At 44.9% G+C, this 15,533-nt stretch overlaps 1 protein-coding gene across 3 annotated transcripts in view; it reads left to right on the top strand.

Moving 5' to 3' along the window:
- Positions 1-15,533, top strand: part of PHACTR3 (phosphatase and actin regulator 3) — a 100,672-nt gene that overhangs the window by 48,751 nt on the left and 36,388 nt on the right. For all 3 annotated transcript variants that reach the window (XM_064674106.1, XM_064674107.1, XM_064674108.1), the window contains exons 2-5: positions 4,427-4,588; positions 5,467-5,544; positions 9,684-9,866; positions 13,323-13,526. In XM_064674106.1, the coding sequence (XP_064530176.1) occupies positions 4,427-4,588; positions 5,467-5,544; positions 9,684-9,866; positions 13,323-13,526 (627 nt within the window). The remainder of the gene's footprint in view (positions 1-4,426; positions 4,589-5,466; positions 5,545-9,683; positions 9,867-13,322; positions 13,527-15,533) is intronic.

The following is a 15,533-nucleotide window of genomic DNA, read 5'->3' as shown; positions in this document are numbered from 1 at the left end:
CATTAAAATTCAGCATCCTTCATCTTCCCACAAAGTTCTTGCTGCATTTGTATAGTCACAAGAGGACATCCCATGCCTCTTACAGCCTCCCTCTGTGGCCAAGGTCAGTGGAACTCAGCTCTGCATCCCTGATATTCCCACTGCCATCCATCAGCCTGCAGTTGCTGTCATCAGCAACCCAGGGATCAAGCTACAGACTCTTTGGCTCATCATGAAAACCCCAAGAAGATGGACTCAACTCACTGAACCCAGTGCTCAATTTAACAGCACTGCCATGTCATCTCAGCCCCAGCTGCTGTACAAATGAGGGCTGTGGGCAGGCACAGGGCACTTTTCCATCACACACCCAGGACACAACTCAGAGAACTCACAGCAAACCTGCCCCACTCCTGGAATAAGAGCCAGGATTTGACACGTGTAAATGGGAGAGTTTCTATGTGCAGAAAATCTTCACAACCATCACACAATTCCTACAGGGAAAGGACTAACAGGAGAGTGGTCTATTTATGGTATTTTAAAGAAGAAAGCAAGGGGGTGTTTTTCAGAAACACCAATTGCCACAATTGCTGCTGATGTGAACAGAAGCTGCTCAGACTTTCTGAGGGGTCAGACCCTGCAGCCAAATGTAATTAATATTATGGTTTGTTTGCTTCTTCTCTGTTGCCTGGTTGATCCTGCAGCCCAGGGCTGCTCTGCAGAGCAGGACCTGTCAGTTTGGAGCCTTTCCCCTCATCTGATTTGGGAGTCTCAGACATTAAATCATTCACACTTGGCCACTGTTAGGAGCTCTAGAAACACTCCAGCTGGGAGAAGCACTTGCCCAGCATCATCAGAGGGGCACAGCCACACTCACTTGCACCCCTTTGACACACACGGAGCAGAGGACAAGTGTGTGATATCCAAGGGCTTTGTTTTGGAGCTGGAGCTCCAGCACAGCAGCCTTTGCCCTCAGTGGGGCACAGCAGAGAATTTAAAGTAATTTTGATGTAAACAGCCAATAAGCTTCAGTCAGAGCACTCAGCTCCCCACAAGGCTGACCATGGTGTGTGGGACCAACTGGTCTGCCTTGGCAGGGAGGACACTGAGGGCAGTGAGGACAGCCAGGTCCCTGGGCTGGGGGTTAATCTTGTGCTCACTTACCCCTGACAACAACTGCCCCTCAACCTTCCCCATTAGACACGACTTAAGCTGTTGCTCCTTTCCCCTGCTGGTTTGGAGAGTCAGGGTTTGGCTCTTGGCTGTTTATATTTTGCAGACATCCTCTGTAATTGCATGGCCTGGCCCCAGGCTCTCAGGCTCTGGGAGGAATAACCACATTATTCCACAGAACAGTTAGCATAATTAAAATATTGACTGCAGATTAAAAAAATGTGCTGAATATTTCACAGAGTGGTTGGAGGGTTGGCAAGCCTTGGCAGCTTGTTGGCTGCAGGAGCTGGCTGATATTTAGGCACTCCTTCTCCTTCAGCATTCACTGCTGTACGTGGGAACTGCTTTTTGTGCTGTCAACTTCTTATCTCCCAGGCAGCCAACCCACAACCAGGAAAAGATGAACTGACTGGAAATGAGGTGCTCCAAGGCTTTCTTGTGATTCTTATTGCCAGTGAGACCATTTCCTTGTTATTTCTGATTTCAGGACATCTGTCTTGCTGTGTCTCTATCTATTTATATTTGTGTCCATCTCTCCAAATGCACAGTATAGGAACTGCATATGGTGAGAATGTACCAGGTGATAAATCCATTTGCTTAAGAACTGTTTGTACCATAAGAGAAGCATTAATAAAGTTGAAAAGCCCACAAAAACCTCCATTGGAACATTTGGTTTAGCTTCTATTCCTTCTTAGACATTTGATTTCTATCTGTGTTTCCTCTGTTATCCAAGTCTAAGGCACAAAATCCTTACATTTCCACAACCAAGAGGGCAGAAGGGGGTGGAAGAAACCCAACTGGCAGGGCTGGAAAAACCAAAGAAAGACTGATCACTACAGGGCATATATGTTGAAGTTTATATTTAAATGTTTGGTGTCTTTGCAATCTCTCCCCATTCTCTAATTTTTGTGGGAATATCTGGGATGATAAGCATTGCTAAAGACACACAGGTTTGGGTTTCAAGGACTTCTTTGTCTTTGTACATCCCCTATCTGGCAAAAAGGTGAAATGATCTCATGCTGCCAGTGTTAAACAAAACGTGTGGATGATGTCTGAAGCGCTTTGCAGACACCTACATCCTGAACAGAGTGCTGTAACTTGCCAAGGTACTCCTTTAAATCAGCTTCTTATTTAATCTTCACTTACATGCTTGAGAAACCCCTGGAATGGAGGAGCAGCAGGGCAGTCTCACAGGCAAGGACCAGGGAGAGCTGAGCTGAGCCTGTCCTGCTCCTCTGCAGCTTCCAGGGACAAGGCTGTGATTTCCAGTCTGATCTACAGCTCTTTTGAGATGAGTTAATTCTGGGAACATTTCTATTCCCACTCAAGACATGTCACAAGAAATGGCCAAATGCTATTTTCTGAGGCTTCTATCACAGCTTTAAAGTGATCATAATAGCATATTAATAGGAGATCTACTCAGCCATTTTCCATTCTCATTGCCATAATCAAGAGTAGCTCTACTGCTTCAAAGCTTATTTCTGTGATACTTCTCATGTTTGAATGTGCTGTTAGGAAGAGAGAAGGATATCTTGGCACTCCAGCTGTGTTCTGTAGGCTACTGCCTTTCTTCTGGGCTATTTTCTGCTCTCAACTTAATAGTGACCTCCCAGCTGTAAATGATAAATCTCACCTTGGGTAGACACCGTGCTTTCAAAGGCAAAAATGTATTTTTATGTACGTTTTCAATATTTCGTAAATTAAACCCCAAGATAAACTCAGTGGGATGAGAGAAAAGGTGCTCTAAATTCAGTACAAAAAAGAGAATTTCACTGGGCAGGCACGATGTGTGTGGGGGAATTGTTACAGCTTTTCTCTGCTCTCATAGTTCACGTGGCCAAGATTTTAGTTTGTCTCCACTGAATGATTCATCTCTATTACCAGTATTTTCAAAATTAAATGGAAGAGGAGGAATGTGTTCATTCCCCTGCTGTGTTTAATAATCTTCCAAAAATTGTTTCCTGTTTACTTGGAAATCCCCACCTCCATGCTGTGATTTAGACATTTTCACCCTGTTAACTCAAAAGCAAAGCCTAGAAGATGCTGTAGAGTTTTTCTCTTGCAGTCATAAAGCAATTTGTGATAAGTGTTGATGTTCCAGGGGAAAATTACTTGGAAATGTACATAAGTTCACAGCTTCATGTTGCTCATTTAAATCATAACTGATTGTTGAAAAGAAAATACAAATTGTTGTTAGTTTTTACTCATGTAATTTATCTGATGGGAGCTTCTCTTTTAACAATTACTGTGTTGGTGCTCAGTACAGACATCAATAACCCCATTTATGGGGCTGTGCTGGTTTCCTCCATGGTACTGGTTAGCACACAACTCTGAATACTCTGTGTGCATTGTTTCATGCAAGGCTTGTCTATAAGCAAAACTTACAGTGTATTTTCAAGACAAAATATTAAAAATACCTAAATTGATTTTCCAGCTGAAGCATTATCTCTAAATTGCTGTGGCTTGGCTGGACAAAGGGAAAGAATTTTTCCCTTAGCTTCCTCAAGGAATAAATTTTCACCAAAGTTCTAAGATTTTACTTCTGTAGCACGTATCAAACAAACTATTCTTATATAAAAGATTTGCATTAGCTCACAAAAGTCAGTGTGTTCTGTGTTAGTTTATGTGAAGAGTTCATTTAAAAGGCAGCAATATCCTGTGGCCTGAGAACAGAACTGGAAGCTGGGAATTCCAAAGGGACCTGAGCTTTCTCACACTTCCTCTCAGCTTTTCATAAAGGTCTGCATTTTTGTAAATGAACATTCCATTTCTCTGATTAACTGGAGGCCACATGGGCCTGATTTACAGATGTGTTAAATTCCTCCTGCTCCCACTAAAGCCACAGGGAGCTCTCAGCTCTCCAGGTTTCCAAAGGCTGTGATGCAGCTCCTGGGGGGAGAGTGACACCATTGCCTTGGTGGGTACCAGGCACGGGCAAAGGGAGGGAAGGGATGGGAAAAGCATAAGGTGTACAAATTCAGCACATGTCCCTCTTTCTGGGCTGGTAGCCCTGATGAACCTATGAGGGATGGCAGGAATGGAGATACTGAGATATTTGGTATCCAGACAGATTCTGTGCAAGGGTGAAGAGAGCAGCTGGTAGGAAGCCCTGGGCTGGCACAGAGAGGTTGGACACCTCTGGCTGGTGTCCCTCGGCCTGGCCACTGGCTCCACTGCTTATCTGGGTGACAAGACTCTGCTTTTTATCTGGTGAGGTTCCACCTGCCTGCCCTTGGTAACTCAGTGTCCAACAGCCATCTCTCCTCTTCCCTCCCAGATGAGATGGAGCAATCCCCGGCAGTGCGCTCGGACTACTTGGTCTCAGGGATTCGAACTCCACCAGTGAGGAGGAACAGCAAACTGGCAACACTGGGCAGGATCTTCAAACCATGGAAGTGGAGGAAAAAGAAAAATGAGAAGCTAAAGCAGACGTCTGCAGGTAGGTTGGGAACAAGAGAGGGATGTGCACAGAGCAAAGCTTAGCCTGGTGAAACTTGCTTACATAGGACATGGTAAAGGTGACTGATCTAAACTCGATTCAGAGATTTCAGCATTCGACAGGTTAATAACATGTAGGGCTACAAAGAGCCCATATGTGCTGACTTTCTATATGATACAATAGAATACAATACAATACAATTTAGAAGAACAGGTCGAAACAGGAGAGTGAAGCACAAGGCTTGCCACAGACTGCTTTCCATGGGCTCTGCCTTCTCCAAATAGGCTACACATTTATGGCCCCAAGTATCATCACCCCTTTTATTTGGGGTGAAGATTATATAGGTCACAGTAACATTATAAGAAGTGACAGGAGGGAGCATGTGAAAAACCTTCCCTCCAGCAGCTGTCCCTGGGGGGAAGGAGCCCAGCACACAGCACAGCATGTGCCTGCTGGTCTCCAGGGATGTCCCAGGAGATCAGTAAGGAGACAAACTCACTTGCCTTTTCCTAAGACAGGATGGTGCAGTTCCCTCCACTTGCTCTGATATCCTGTGGGATATTCCTGAGGCAGCTCTAAGGTGCTGTGTTAAACAGCATGAAGGCTCTGATATTCCTGTTACTCTGCACTCAGTGTGATCCAACAACAGGTCACATCATAAACCTCAGCTCTACACAGGGGTCATTTTACAGCTGGTTGAACAAAGGGAAAGGCACAAACAGGCTGAGCAGTCCATGCTCCCCAAAACAAAATCCTGGCAGTTCTTTCCAAGCACGCAGTAGCTGAGACTAGAGGGAATTCCCATATTGCATCTTTTTCACTCCATTATATGAATACTCTGTTCTTAACTGGAGCTGTTGTGCTATTACTTTGTGCAGTGCTGGAGAAGAAGATGACAGCACGGCAGGGCCGGGATGAGCTCATTAAGAAAGGCCTTCTGGAGATGATGGAACAAGGTAAGGAAAAATTCTTAACCTTTTTTGTCAGAGGCTCTGTCAGAACACATGGGAAACACATAATTGCAAAAGCAGAAACCTAACAAGCAAGTGAATAAAAAGGAAAACCTTCAATCCAAACAGAGAGGAAAACTCTGTGTCTGAATTAAGACTTCTCTTTCTTCAAACTCCTCCCTGCTGCAATCAATCCATGTAGTTTAATTTTTGAGGCTTTACCATCTTGAGTGCAGCTCCATCTTCACTTGATTTATACATGGTGCAGTCTGAGCTGGTACGTATATTTTATGTAATTGCTCTAAGCCAGTTAAATCCTACTGCCAAGAAAGCCAGCTAAAGCTGGATAAATACAAACTTCAACACACAGATGCAGTCAGCTAACATGTACAACCCAGGGGTGCAAATCCCATCTAATGATACTAATCTGATGTTTTCAGCTGTCTTCCCAGTAAACCAAGTTTGTGACAAAACACGTCACTATTGCTCCTGCTTTTCATTCACTTGGAAAAGTGAAGCTTTTGGGAGTGACATTTTAAAGCTTCCCTGAGTCCAAACCACCAGAATTCATGGAAGGAAAGATGATAAAGTGTGAGAAACATGCACAAAGGACCGTGCTTCTTGTACAGCCCTGCTCCAAAGCCCTGACAGATGCTCAAGGGAGAGAGAGATCTGGGTGACTATTCTGTGAGATCTAGTGAGCTCCCAGTGTTACAACATCCCAATTGCCATTTCCACCTAAACCGAGATGAAAACCATAAATCCGTATTTACTTTGAAAACTTTATAGCAGAAAGTCCTGAAGAAAGACTGGTCTTTTGAGTTTGACCAATCTCAGAGGTAGAAGTTCTGTTCTTTAAAAACGATAATTGAGTTTCTTTGTGTAGAACAAATGCCATGTCTATGAACAGCCTGTGGGACAATACTCAGTGATGCCATGCTGGAGTGTAACCGAGCAAATGAAGAGTCAGAAAAAAAGAATCTTAAACAGGGCTTTTTTTTTTTTCACTGCAGTAAAGCAATTTTCCTGTTATTTTATTTGATATATTTTAAGATGAGTTTATGTTCAAGTAAAAAAAATAATCTGTCAAACCATCAGCTTATTCTAAAATGGAAGTTCTTAGAAAGCTCATTTTTAGTTCTTGTCCATTGAACTCATTGTGTCTCTCATAATTCTAGATAATTAGTTGCCCTATTAGTGTATTAGTACTACTGGATAGAAAAATACAACCTATTCCTGCTAGGAATAGAATGTTCCCTTTAATCCATGACTTTGAATACTTGCTTATCTAGAGCTTTGCAAAAGAACAGTAAAATAAACCTTCTGTAGAGCACATTAAAAGGTAATAATGATGAATCAATAAACCTCTTGCACACATAATGAACTGGTTGGGAGGAAAACAGATGATGCCAAGTTACAAGATCCTTTTAACAAAATTAAAATAGTTTAAATAAATACATATAGTCCAGCGAGGAGTGATGAAAAGCTGAAATAAATACATATAGTCCAGCGAGGAGTGATGACAAGCTGTGCTTTTAACTAGACAGCTGCAAGCAGACTGCTTACCTGTCTGCAAAAAAAGTTGCCTAGAGCTCCTGTAAACATCAAACAAATTCCCAGAACCTCCCTGAGCCCAGCAAGGGGACAATGGCTGACAGGCAGCTGAAGGACACTGCAGCTGCCTGCAAGTTATTTTTCTTTACGGAGTGTTGTGAATCTCCAGGGTTATTGTATTGTATTATTAGGAGAAGCAGCTTATTAACTGGAATAAAAAATTGACCCAAATAATTCTCAGTAAGTGATTAGTGCCCTACTTGGACTGAGCTGAAGCAGCAGCAGTTTCAAGGCTAAGTCCTCGTTTATGCCGTAAGTTGCAATTGTCAAAGCAGCAACACTGTGCTAAAAGACTCAGTAAATCCTAAAATCCCTCTATTTCATCAGGCTTCACTCCGCCTCCAGGGACCTAATTCCCGCTCACTTTCATAAATAGCCAAACTGGGCTGATGCTGCAGCCTGAGAAGCCTCGTGCTTTCCCAGTAGCTGTGTGTCACTCAGGGCTGGAGCACAGCTCTGGCTGGCTCAGGGCACACCACGAGGCTGGCACAGGATCTGCAGTGGGCTGGGAGCAGCCCAGGGGGAAACTGCCCCGTCCTTGCTTTGGTGATGAGTCATCCTGCCAGGTTATGTCACCCTGTCTCCTCACACAACCCCAAAGCTGCTGCCCAGACACGCTGTGCCATTGCCTGGGCCCCTTCTGTCCTTCTGTGCTCTCCAGCTCTGCTCCCACAGGGCGATGCCAACCTGCCCCCTGAAAACTCCTGGGACACAGCTGCACTCCCAGCAACCTGCCTGCACTCTGGGAGAGGTTACATGGTGCAGGGTCTGGCATACAGTGGGATTAATTCCCAACAAAATCACAGCCCTACTTCTGATTCTTTGGAATACTCAAGGCTGGTTTTTTCCTTACCCCTGGATGTAAGGTCTGTGCTTTCTCCTGTCCCCAGCTGATCTCTCTAATATGGTTTTGGGACCCACTGCTACTCACAGCATACCCACTTTCATCTAAGCACTAGCTGATCATTCCTGCCCAAGAACATCATGGTTGTGAATCTCAGATGCTCCTCAACAGAAATTCTCCAGCAGGGCTGTCTTCTGTTTGTCATTACTTCATTAGTCATTCCACTTTCCATGGTCCAGGATGTGAAGGAACTCGTGTCTGCCTGCAGTTTCACTGAGGCACAGCTGTCAGCAGCCTGCCTTTCCCTGGGATGTGAGGAATGTGCAAAGCAGAGTTTTGGGAGCTTCCCCTGATATTTCTCCCCACTGTGAGCACAAAGGAGATCAGGTATATCTGTGCTTACGGCCCCAGGGCTGAGGGCTGCTGTCAAGCAATGGGGGCAGCTGTTAATACACCGGTGATTATGTATAGGCTGCCTTCACAATGAGATGAAATATAGGCAATGAACTTTTTCCCCCTCCCCTTCCCTGTATCATAGCAACTGTGCTACTGCAAGGGCTATTTTAAGAACAGTAACTTTTCACCAAACGTGATTATGAGGCAGATTGAGTGAGCTCAGTGTGCGAAAATACTGCATCCCTTCCACAGCATCTTTGGGCCAAAAGCTGATACCCTCACCCAAAAGCACAAGAAATTACTCTGCAGATTGTCCAGATAGCATTAAAAAGGTGTAGCTGTAGATGCTTGCTATTTAAAATCAATGTTCAAGAAACTTGTCATGATATCATTGCAAGAAAACAGCCCTGTCAGGAGCTTCCAGAAAGGAGTGTCCAGGGCTGAGAAATACAAGCTGGGAGGTGAGGGGTGGACAGCAGGCATGTCCATCAGCATGGAACACTGCCCAGGGTGGGAAGTAATTGCTTTCTGTGGTTTGCAACAGTGATGTACATCTTGTAGATTCTGAGAGAGTAAAAGGATAGTTTGTATTCCAAGGACTCTTGCCTGAATAGGAGAAGAGTAGAAAAGCTTCAGTCATCAAGCCTTGTACAGCTGCAGGGATCACTGGCACAAAAATCTCTCAGAGTAAGCAAAGGGAGCAGTTTCTAGGACTGCATGAAGAGGGATTTGAATTTCTGATCAGCTCAATCACACAGGACACGCTTTTCAAAGCTGAGTAACTAAAAGTGTGCTCAAAACCTACAGCTCGGTAGGGAATATTCCTTGGGCAAGGCTCTGGCATTCCTGCTGGGGCAGCTGGATGGCAGCATGTTGTGAGCCTGACACAGCTCACACATGTCAGACCAACCTGGGAATGTGCTGCACCAGGAGCTCTGCTCATGCAAGGAATTGCCTTCTCCCAGAGACCTCTGGTTGCCCATGATTTTGCTCATCTCTCACATGGCAGGTGCTTCCAGAGGCCAGTGGCCACTTGCTGGGGCTGCTGGGTGCCCACAGAAACAGGTGCCCATTGAGAAAACTGAGTGGGTTTTAGTATCCAGATGGGCTGGTGTCCGCAGGGTTTGCACTGCAGATGGTGAACGCTGCCAGAGATCAGGTGCTGCTCTAAGAGCAGCCTCAGTCCCCTGAGCACAGCAGCTTTGGGACCCACTCCTCTCAAGAGGATAGCAGGGAGTGTCAGCTTTCTCTGCTCGTGCTTTAGTTAAGATGAAATGATTTGTTGTTTTAGATACCGAAGGCAAAGCCTGCACTGGTGAGGATGCCACGAGAGTGACACAGGGTGACCCTCCAGCCCCTGTGTGCCAGGCACTGGCTCCAGAAGAGGACCAGCAAGAGAGTCCAACAGCAGCCACAACTGATGTGACCTCCTTTGGTGAGGAGCTGCATTTGGAGGAGCTGAAAGAAGATGCAGGTATTGGATGTAGAATGTTTTTAAAACAACTGTAAAATTTTATGAAAGTGCTTCTGCCAAACTGGTTTGTGAGGAGTCAAATATGTCAGTGCTTTAAAGGATCAGAGCACCTTGTTCAGCTCAGCCCATTCTAGGTTAGCAATTGGTACTTAAAAACAGTGATTTTTGAGACTTCTGCCAAACTCAGGGACAACCCAAAGCTTGGTGTGATGGGATTAGTTGGATTATGAGGTGATCCAGTCCTGGCGTGGTGCCCCATTGGTATTAGCAGTGGCTGCTGTGAAGATGAAACAAGCTTCCCTTAAAAACATTTCTTAAACTTCTGTGCCAAGGCTGAAATTGTTTGTCCTGGCTTGGGAGAACAATGTCAATACACAGCCCACAGAGCCCATATCATCACCCTGGCACAACATGCTGCAAATCCAAGTGAAGTTCAATACCAGGAGCACAGATAAGCTAAACCAAGCTCCTTTCATGCAATTCTGCTCTGGCAGAGCTTATCCATGACAGCAGTTCCTTGGGACTAGAGCAGCCTGGCACAACCCAGCAGCTGGAGGGTTTCTATTCACTTCCTGAGAACCAAGAATTGCAAAGCTGCAGAGATAATGCTTTATCCTGGTTTGTGCCACTCCTGCCATGGAGTGATTATGGATCTTCCTGGCCTCTGGTCAATCTTTACCCTTCTCCATCTGCCCTGGCTGCCCCTCTGTCCTCATGCCCTGCTTTCCCTGGGGTCCAGCCCCTGGCTGCTTTCAAGCATGTCCATGCCTTCAGACCTACCCAAACGTGCTGTTGATACCAGAAACAACCACAAATTAACCTGGAAGTGAAGAGTTCTTTGCAGGGAATGTAAAGTGGACATTCTTTAGCCATCAGCACACAATGGCAGTTTGCTTCAGGATTCTCAGAACAGGATGGAGTTCAGAACCAAAGAAGTCTGTCTGACTGAGGCTGAGTGTGTGTCAGATCCACCTCCTCTACAGCAAAGGTCCCACTGTGGCTGCTTCTCATCACCTGTGCCAGGCAGCACCTCATGTCCCAGGGAGATCCACTGATTTCAGGGAAGTTAATGCCAGAGACAGCATTGCTCCACTCAGGGGAATGCACTCCAATCTCACTAATTTTCCCATCAAGCCCCCAACATCTACAGGGGCTCTTGATCTTTCTGTAATGTAACCCATTAGTGACTTTTTTTCTTCTCTTCCTCTATTCCACATTTTGTCTTCTATGCAGTGGCATGAACACACGAAGTGATGTCAGCCAGGAACAAGGCATTTCCCTAGAAGTACATTTAAAAGAAAATGATTTCTTTCTATAATTCACACAATTACCACATATGGCAGCTTTCCTATCAAGCCAAATTTCACAAGAATTCCTGTTAACGATGTGTATTTATTCTACTTTCCTGTCTTTTTTGAGCGATAAATACTCATTCCTCCTCCTCTAGGCACACTCATTAATCTGTTTGTCAACAAATTAAATGCTATTATCTTGCCAGTGCTATTGTTTCCAAGTGCCTAAGTGCTTTGGTGCCTCCCCACGCACTGTGAGCACGAGGCTGCTGAATGTTCATTAATACAGAGTTTGTGTTCCCAACGAGACAGAAAACTGAGCCAAGAAGAGATTTGTGATGCTGCAGCTGTGGGTGCTCTGGGTGCCCACTGAAGCAAGATGTTAGGAGATGCCCTGGAATGGTTTGGAGGGAAAGGTGCTCTGTTTAGACAAGCTGGAATGCTAAAAGGGGTGGGATTTGCCAAGTAGTTTGGACATCTCTCGTGCTCTGCTTTTCTGAGAGCCCACTTGGAGTACTGCATCCAGCTCTGGAGTCCTCAGCACAGGCAAGGCATGGACCTGTTGGAGCAGGGCCACAAAACAGATCAGAGGGATGGAACACTTCTCCTGTAAAGACAATGAGAGAGCTGGAGTCATCCAGCATGGAGAAGAGAAGGCTGCAGGGAGACACTTCAGTACTTAAAGGGGGCTTATAAGGAAGATAGGGGCAAACTTTTTAACAGGACCTGTTAACAAGGAAAAGGGGTAATGTTTTTAAACTAAAAGAAGGCAGATTCAGACTAGACAGAAGGAAGGAATTTTTTTCCAATGAGGGTGATAAAATGCTGGAACAGAATGCCTAGAGAGGTGGGAGATGCCTCATCCCTGGAAACACTCAAGGTCAGATTGGACAGAGCTCTGAGCGACTTGATCTTGTTGAAGATGTCCCTGCTCATTGAAGGGGAGGTTGGAGTCCTTTCTAGCCCCCTTCCAACTCAGAATGTTCTGTGATTCTGTGCTAAGCAGAGTCTTACACTCATCTCCCCCAGTACTTCACCTGCCAGGGTAGGAGCAATAACCCTCTTGTTACTACTGAGCACGTCATGGCTGGAAATGCAGTTTGGAGAGAGCCTGGCCATGGCTGGGGCCTGGCTCAGACTCAGCCTTGAGCCTCTGTGGGGGTCCCCACATATGCCAAGGCAGAGCTCAGGCCGTGTAACAGAGTGTGAAATCCAGCAGTGAGGCGCTGTGGGAGTTTAAGCATTGCCAGAGCCAGTTGGTATCTGAGCAGAATTCAAGGATGCTAATTTTGGACTGAAATTCCACCTATGTCCTGCTTCAGCTTCATGCCTTTCTGGATGTATTCCCCTGTGCCCTCATCACAGCCTGGTCAATTTGATGAATTGCTCAGTGATTCAGCCTGCACTAACTTTAAGTGCTTTTGCCATCTTTATGGAGACAATCCTGAAATGAGCACTGCTTCACCATCTCAAATTAAGGCTTTGCAGATTCAATTTTTTTCTCTCAAGTACTTCACCAATTCCCTGTTCCACTTGCTGCTGAGATCCAAGGGCAAATCTCTTTTATGGCAGGTTCTTTTTGGTTATCAACATTAACCTCAGGAAACACTCAACAGTTCTGGAGTCAGGTACAGTAAAAGAAGACTTGGGAAGCAAGTTGAAGTCATGTATTAAATAAGATAAAAATTATATTGTGAAAATAAACATGTCCATCAAACTATTGGAAATTCAGCTTTTATGAACTATTATTGGTTTGGTACTCTTTGCCCTTTGGCTGTGTGTTCCTAGCACAGAAGGTACTCACTCAGGAACTGCCATCGCAGCTGTGCTGTAAGAAAATTCCTTACAGTTCTCAAAAGCTGCTTTGCCTTGCTCTCTTCATTGTTAAAATAAAAAAGTAGAGGGGAAAAGGCTTTAGGGAAGTAAGGGAAGCTCAGCAGTTTTTTTCAGGAACATCAAAACTAACACTTCAATATCCTCATACATTTTATTCTTCTCCTGCCTTGTCTGGTTGGCTATTTAACACAATAATTACTTTCACTAAGGAAAAGAACTGCTTCAGTTGTGTGCCATGTGTTCTGTTTTTCTGAATGTTCCTGGCATTGTCCCCTGGCCTATCATTATTAACTTCATGTTCCATTAATTTTACTCATCTTCCTCCTAGCCAAGAAACCTTCAGCACCCACGGAAGAATCAGAAGATGCCAGCCTGCCAGCATCTGAAGACAGTCCACAAGCCTTACTTGTACCTGAATCCACAGATTCCCCCCAGAAACAGATGGAAAGAAACCCAGCACAGCTTCCCAGCCCTCCATTGCTCCCAGCTCCACCCCCTAAGGCAATCTCCAAAATCACAAAGAGCATCACAGGTCGGTCATTGCTGCTCAGGAAGCACTTTCCCATCCCTTGTGTGCTGTTCACCCGCACAGCACAGTATCTAATTGTTTTCTCAGGGCCATTTTGCCCCAAAGTGCTATAAATCAGGCCAGTTACACTGAGTGAACAGAACACCAATGATTTCATGTCCAGTTGCCTGATAACAACCCCCTGATCTTTGTATCACGTATTTATCTGAGTCTCTCAGGGTTGTGTGTCCATTGCACCAAACACATATAAAACAAACCAAACCAAAGCAACTGCAATCATCTGCTGAATCACATGCTCATATTGATATGCCATAAAACACGGGGAAGATTTAAATATTTTCATTACCTACACTCCCACTGGACAGCAGAACGACAGCCAAGATGGAGCTCAAGTGAAAGGTTCTGCAGAGGTTTCTGTCTGAAGGGTTTGCTCTCTAGGGTGGGCCTAAACCAGAGCTATGAATTCTGGTCTAGTTAACAGAGCACACAGGAGTGATACACCTGGCTCCCACAACTCAATCCTCTGTGCCAGACTCCATTGAACATTCCAAAAGCAATTCCTCTGGGCCTGATTTTCTAATGTATTGCCAATGTTGTTACGTTTTCCAACATTCTGGCGCTGCAGAAAGGGTGTTAAAATGAATATGATTTTAGTTGGTTCCAATTTTAGGACCCCTACATATGGTAAAAGCAGTTAAAAGGGCCTTATTGCAAATTAAACTCAAGTCCTGTCATCTAAATGTCAGACCTGTTGGATATTTAGACTTTGAAATGACAGCCATTATCCCAGCTCTGATTTGCATCCACACTCATCTGCTGGCACAATGAATAGGGTTTTCAGTGTCACCAGGAAACCAAACAGCAGAGGGGCACTGTGACCTGAGCACTGGGGCTCACAGAAAATACTGAGCTCTTCAGTCTCTTTGAAGAGAATTACAAGTGTTTGTTTTCCATGGAAATTATCCATACTTTGTCCGTGCTTAAAAGCTGTAAGAATTTAAGTGGGAGCTGGATTCAAAATGGTATCTTAGTGCTCCTTGGGAGCTGCTGTTCAGGTTGCTTCACATTTCTGTGGTTTGGGTCGGGCTGAAGCCTGTCCCTTCCACCCTGCAAGATGAACAGGCAGACCCAGGCCCTCCTGTGACTTTGCTCAGCTGAGGAGAAGGCCATACTTGGCATCAGGTGGATTTGGGAACCTGTCCTGGAGGGTAGTAAGATTACACCTCCACCAGGCACTTGACAGCATTTCGAGTTGAGATATTTTGCTGCAAAGTATTTCTTGTAGCATCCAAAATATTCTGAGTTTTGGTGTTTCATTCTCATCTATGTTTTCCACAAGGAACAACTTTTAATTTTCTCAATGACTCCAATAACTGTAGACCCTTTTTCAGTAGTGATTATACATGTTTTATTTTTGTGGGGATGTGGAGGCAGTGCTAAGTTAAAATTAAACAAATACCGTCAGTGAGTGAAAGGGAAGACAAAAGTGTAGGGAGAAAGGTTATGATTATGAAAGAAAAGGAAGATGAAGAGGTTGAAAAGCTCTTTTGTGTTTAGTTTTTTCCCTTTTAACAATGTTAGGGTTGCTGTTAGCAGAGGAGTAAGTCAAGCACCAATTAATCAGAGAGAGGAGGGACAGGGCAAGGTGCCAAGACATCACTTTGCAAGATTATTCTCTGAACAGCTGTCATTAGGACAAATAAAGTGTGATGTAAGGAAACTCTCAATATTGTCCTAAGCTGCCATGAGGATGAGATAGGCCCTTGACCTGTTCCAGGAACAGGCTGGTATAAAGACAAAACAAGGTCTCCTCCCTTCCTGCTCCAGGGTTGAACTGAACCCCTTGCTCTGAGGAAACATGGACACCCCCTTTCACTGTGCAGCAGGATAAAGTGACTCAGGAGGTGGCTTTGTTCACCTCCTCAGGTCTTGATTGATCATAAATGTCCCCTGTGCATCCCCACAGTAGCTCATCACCAAAATGCCCCTGAGTACCCAAAACCACCTTTC

This window comes from Pseudopipra pipra, chromosome 17 (assembly GCF_036250125.1).
Source record: "Pseudopipra pipra isolate bDixPip1 chromosome 17, bDixPip1.hap1, whole genome shotgun sequence".
Lineage (NCBI taxonomy): Eukaryota > Metazoa > Chordata > Aves > Passeriformes > Pipridae > Pseudopipra > Pseudopipra pipra.
The sequence above is the reverse complement of the archived record's forward strand: the minus strand, read 5'-3'. Positions and strand labels throughout refer to the sequence as shown.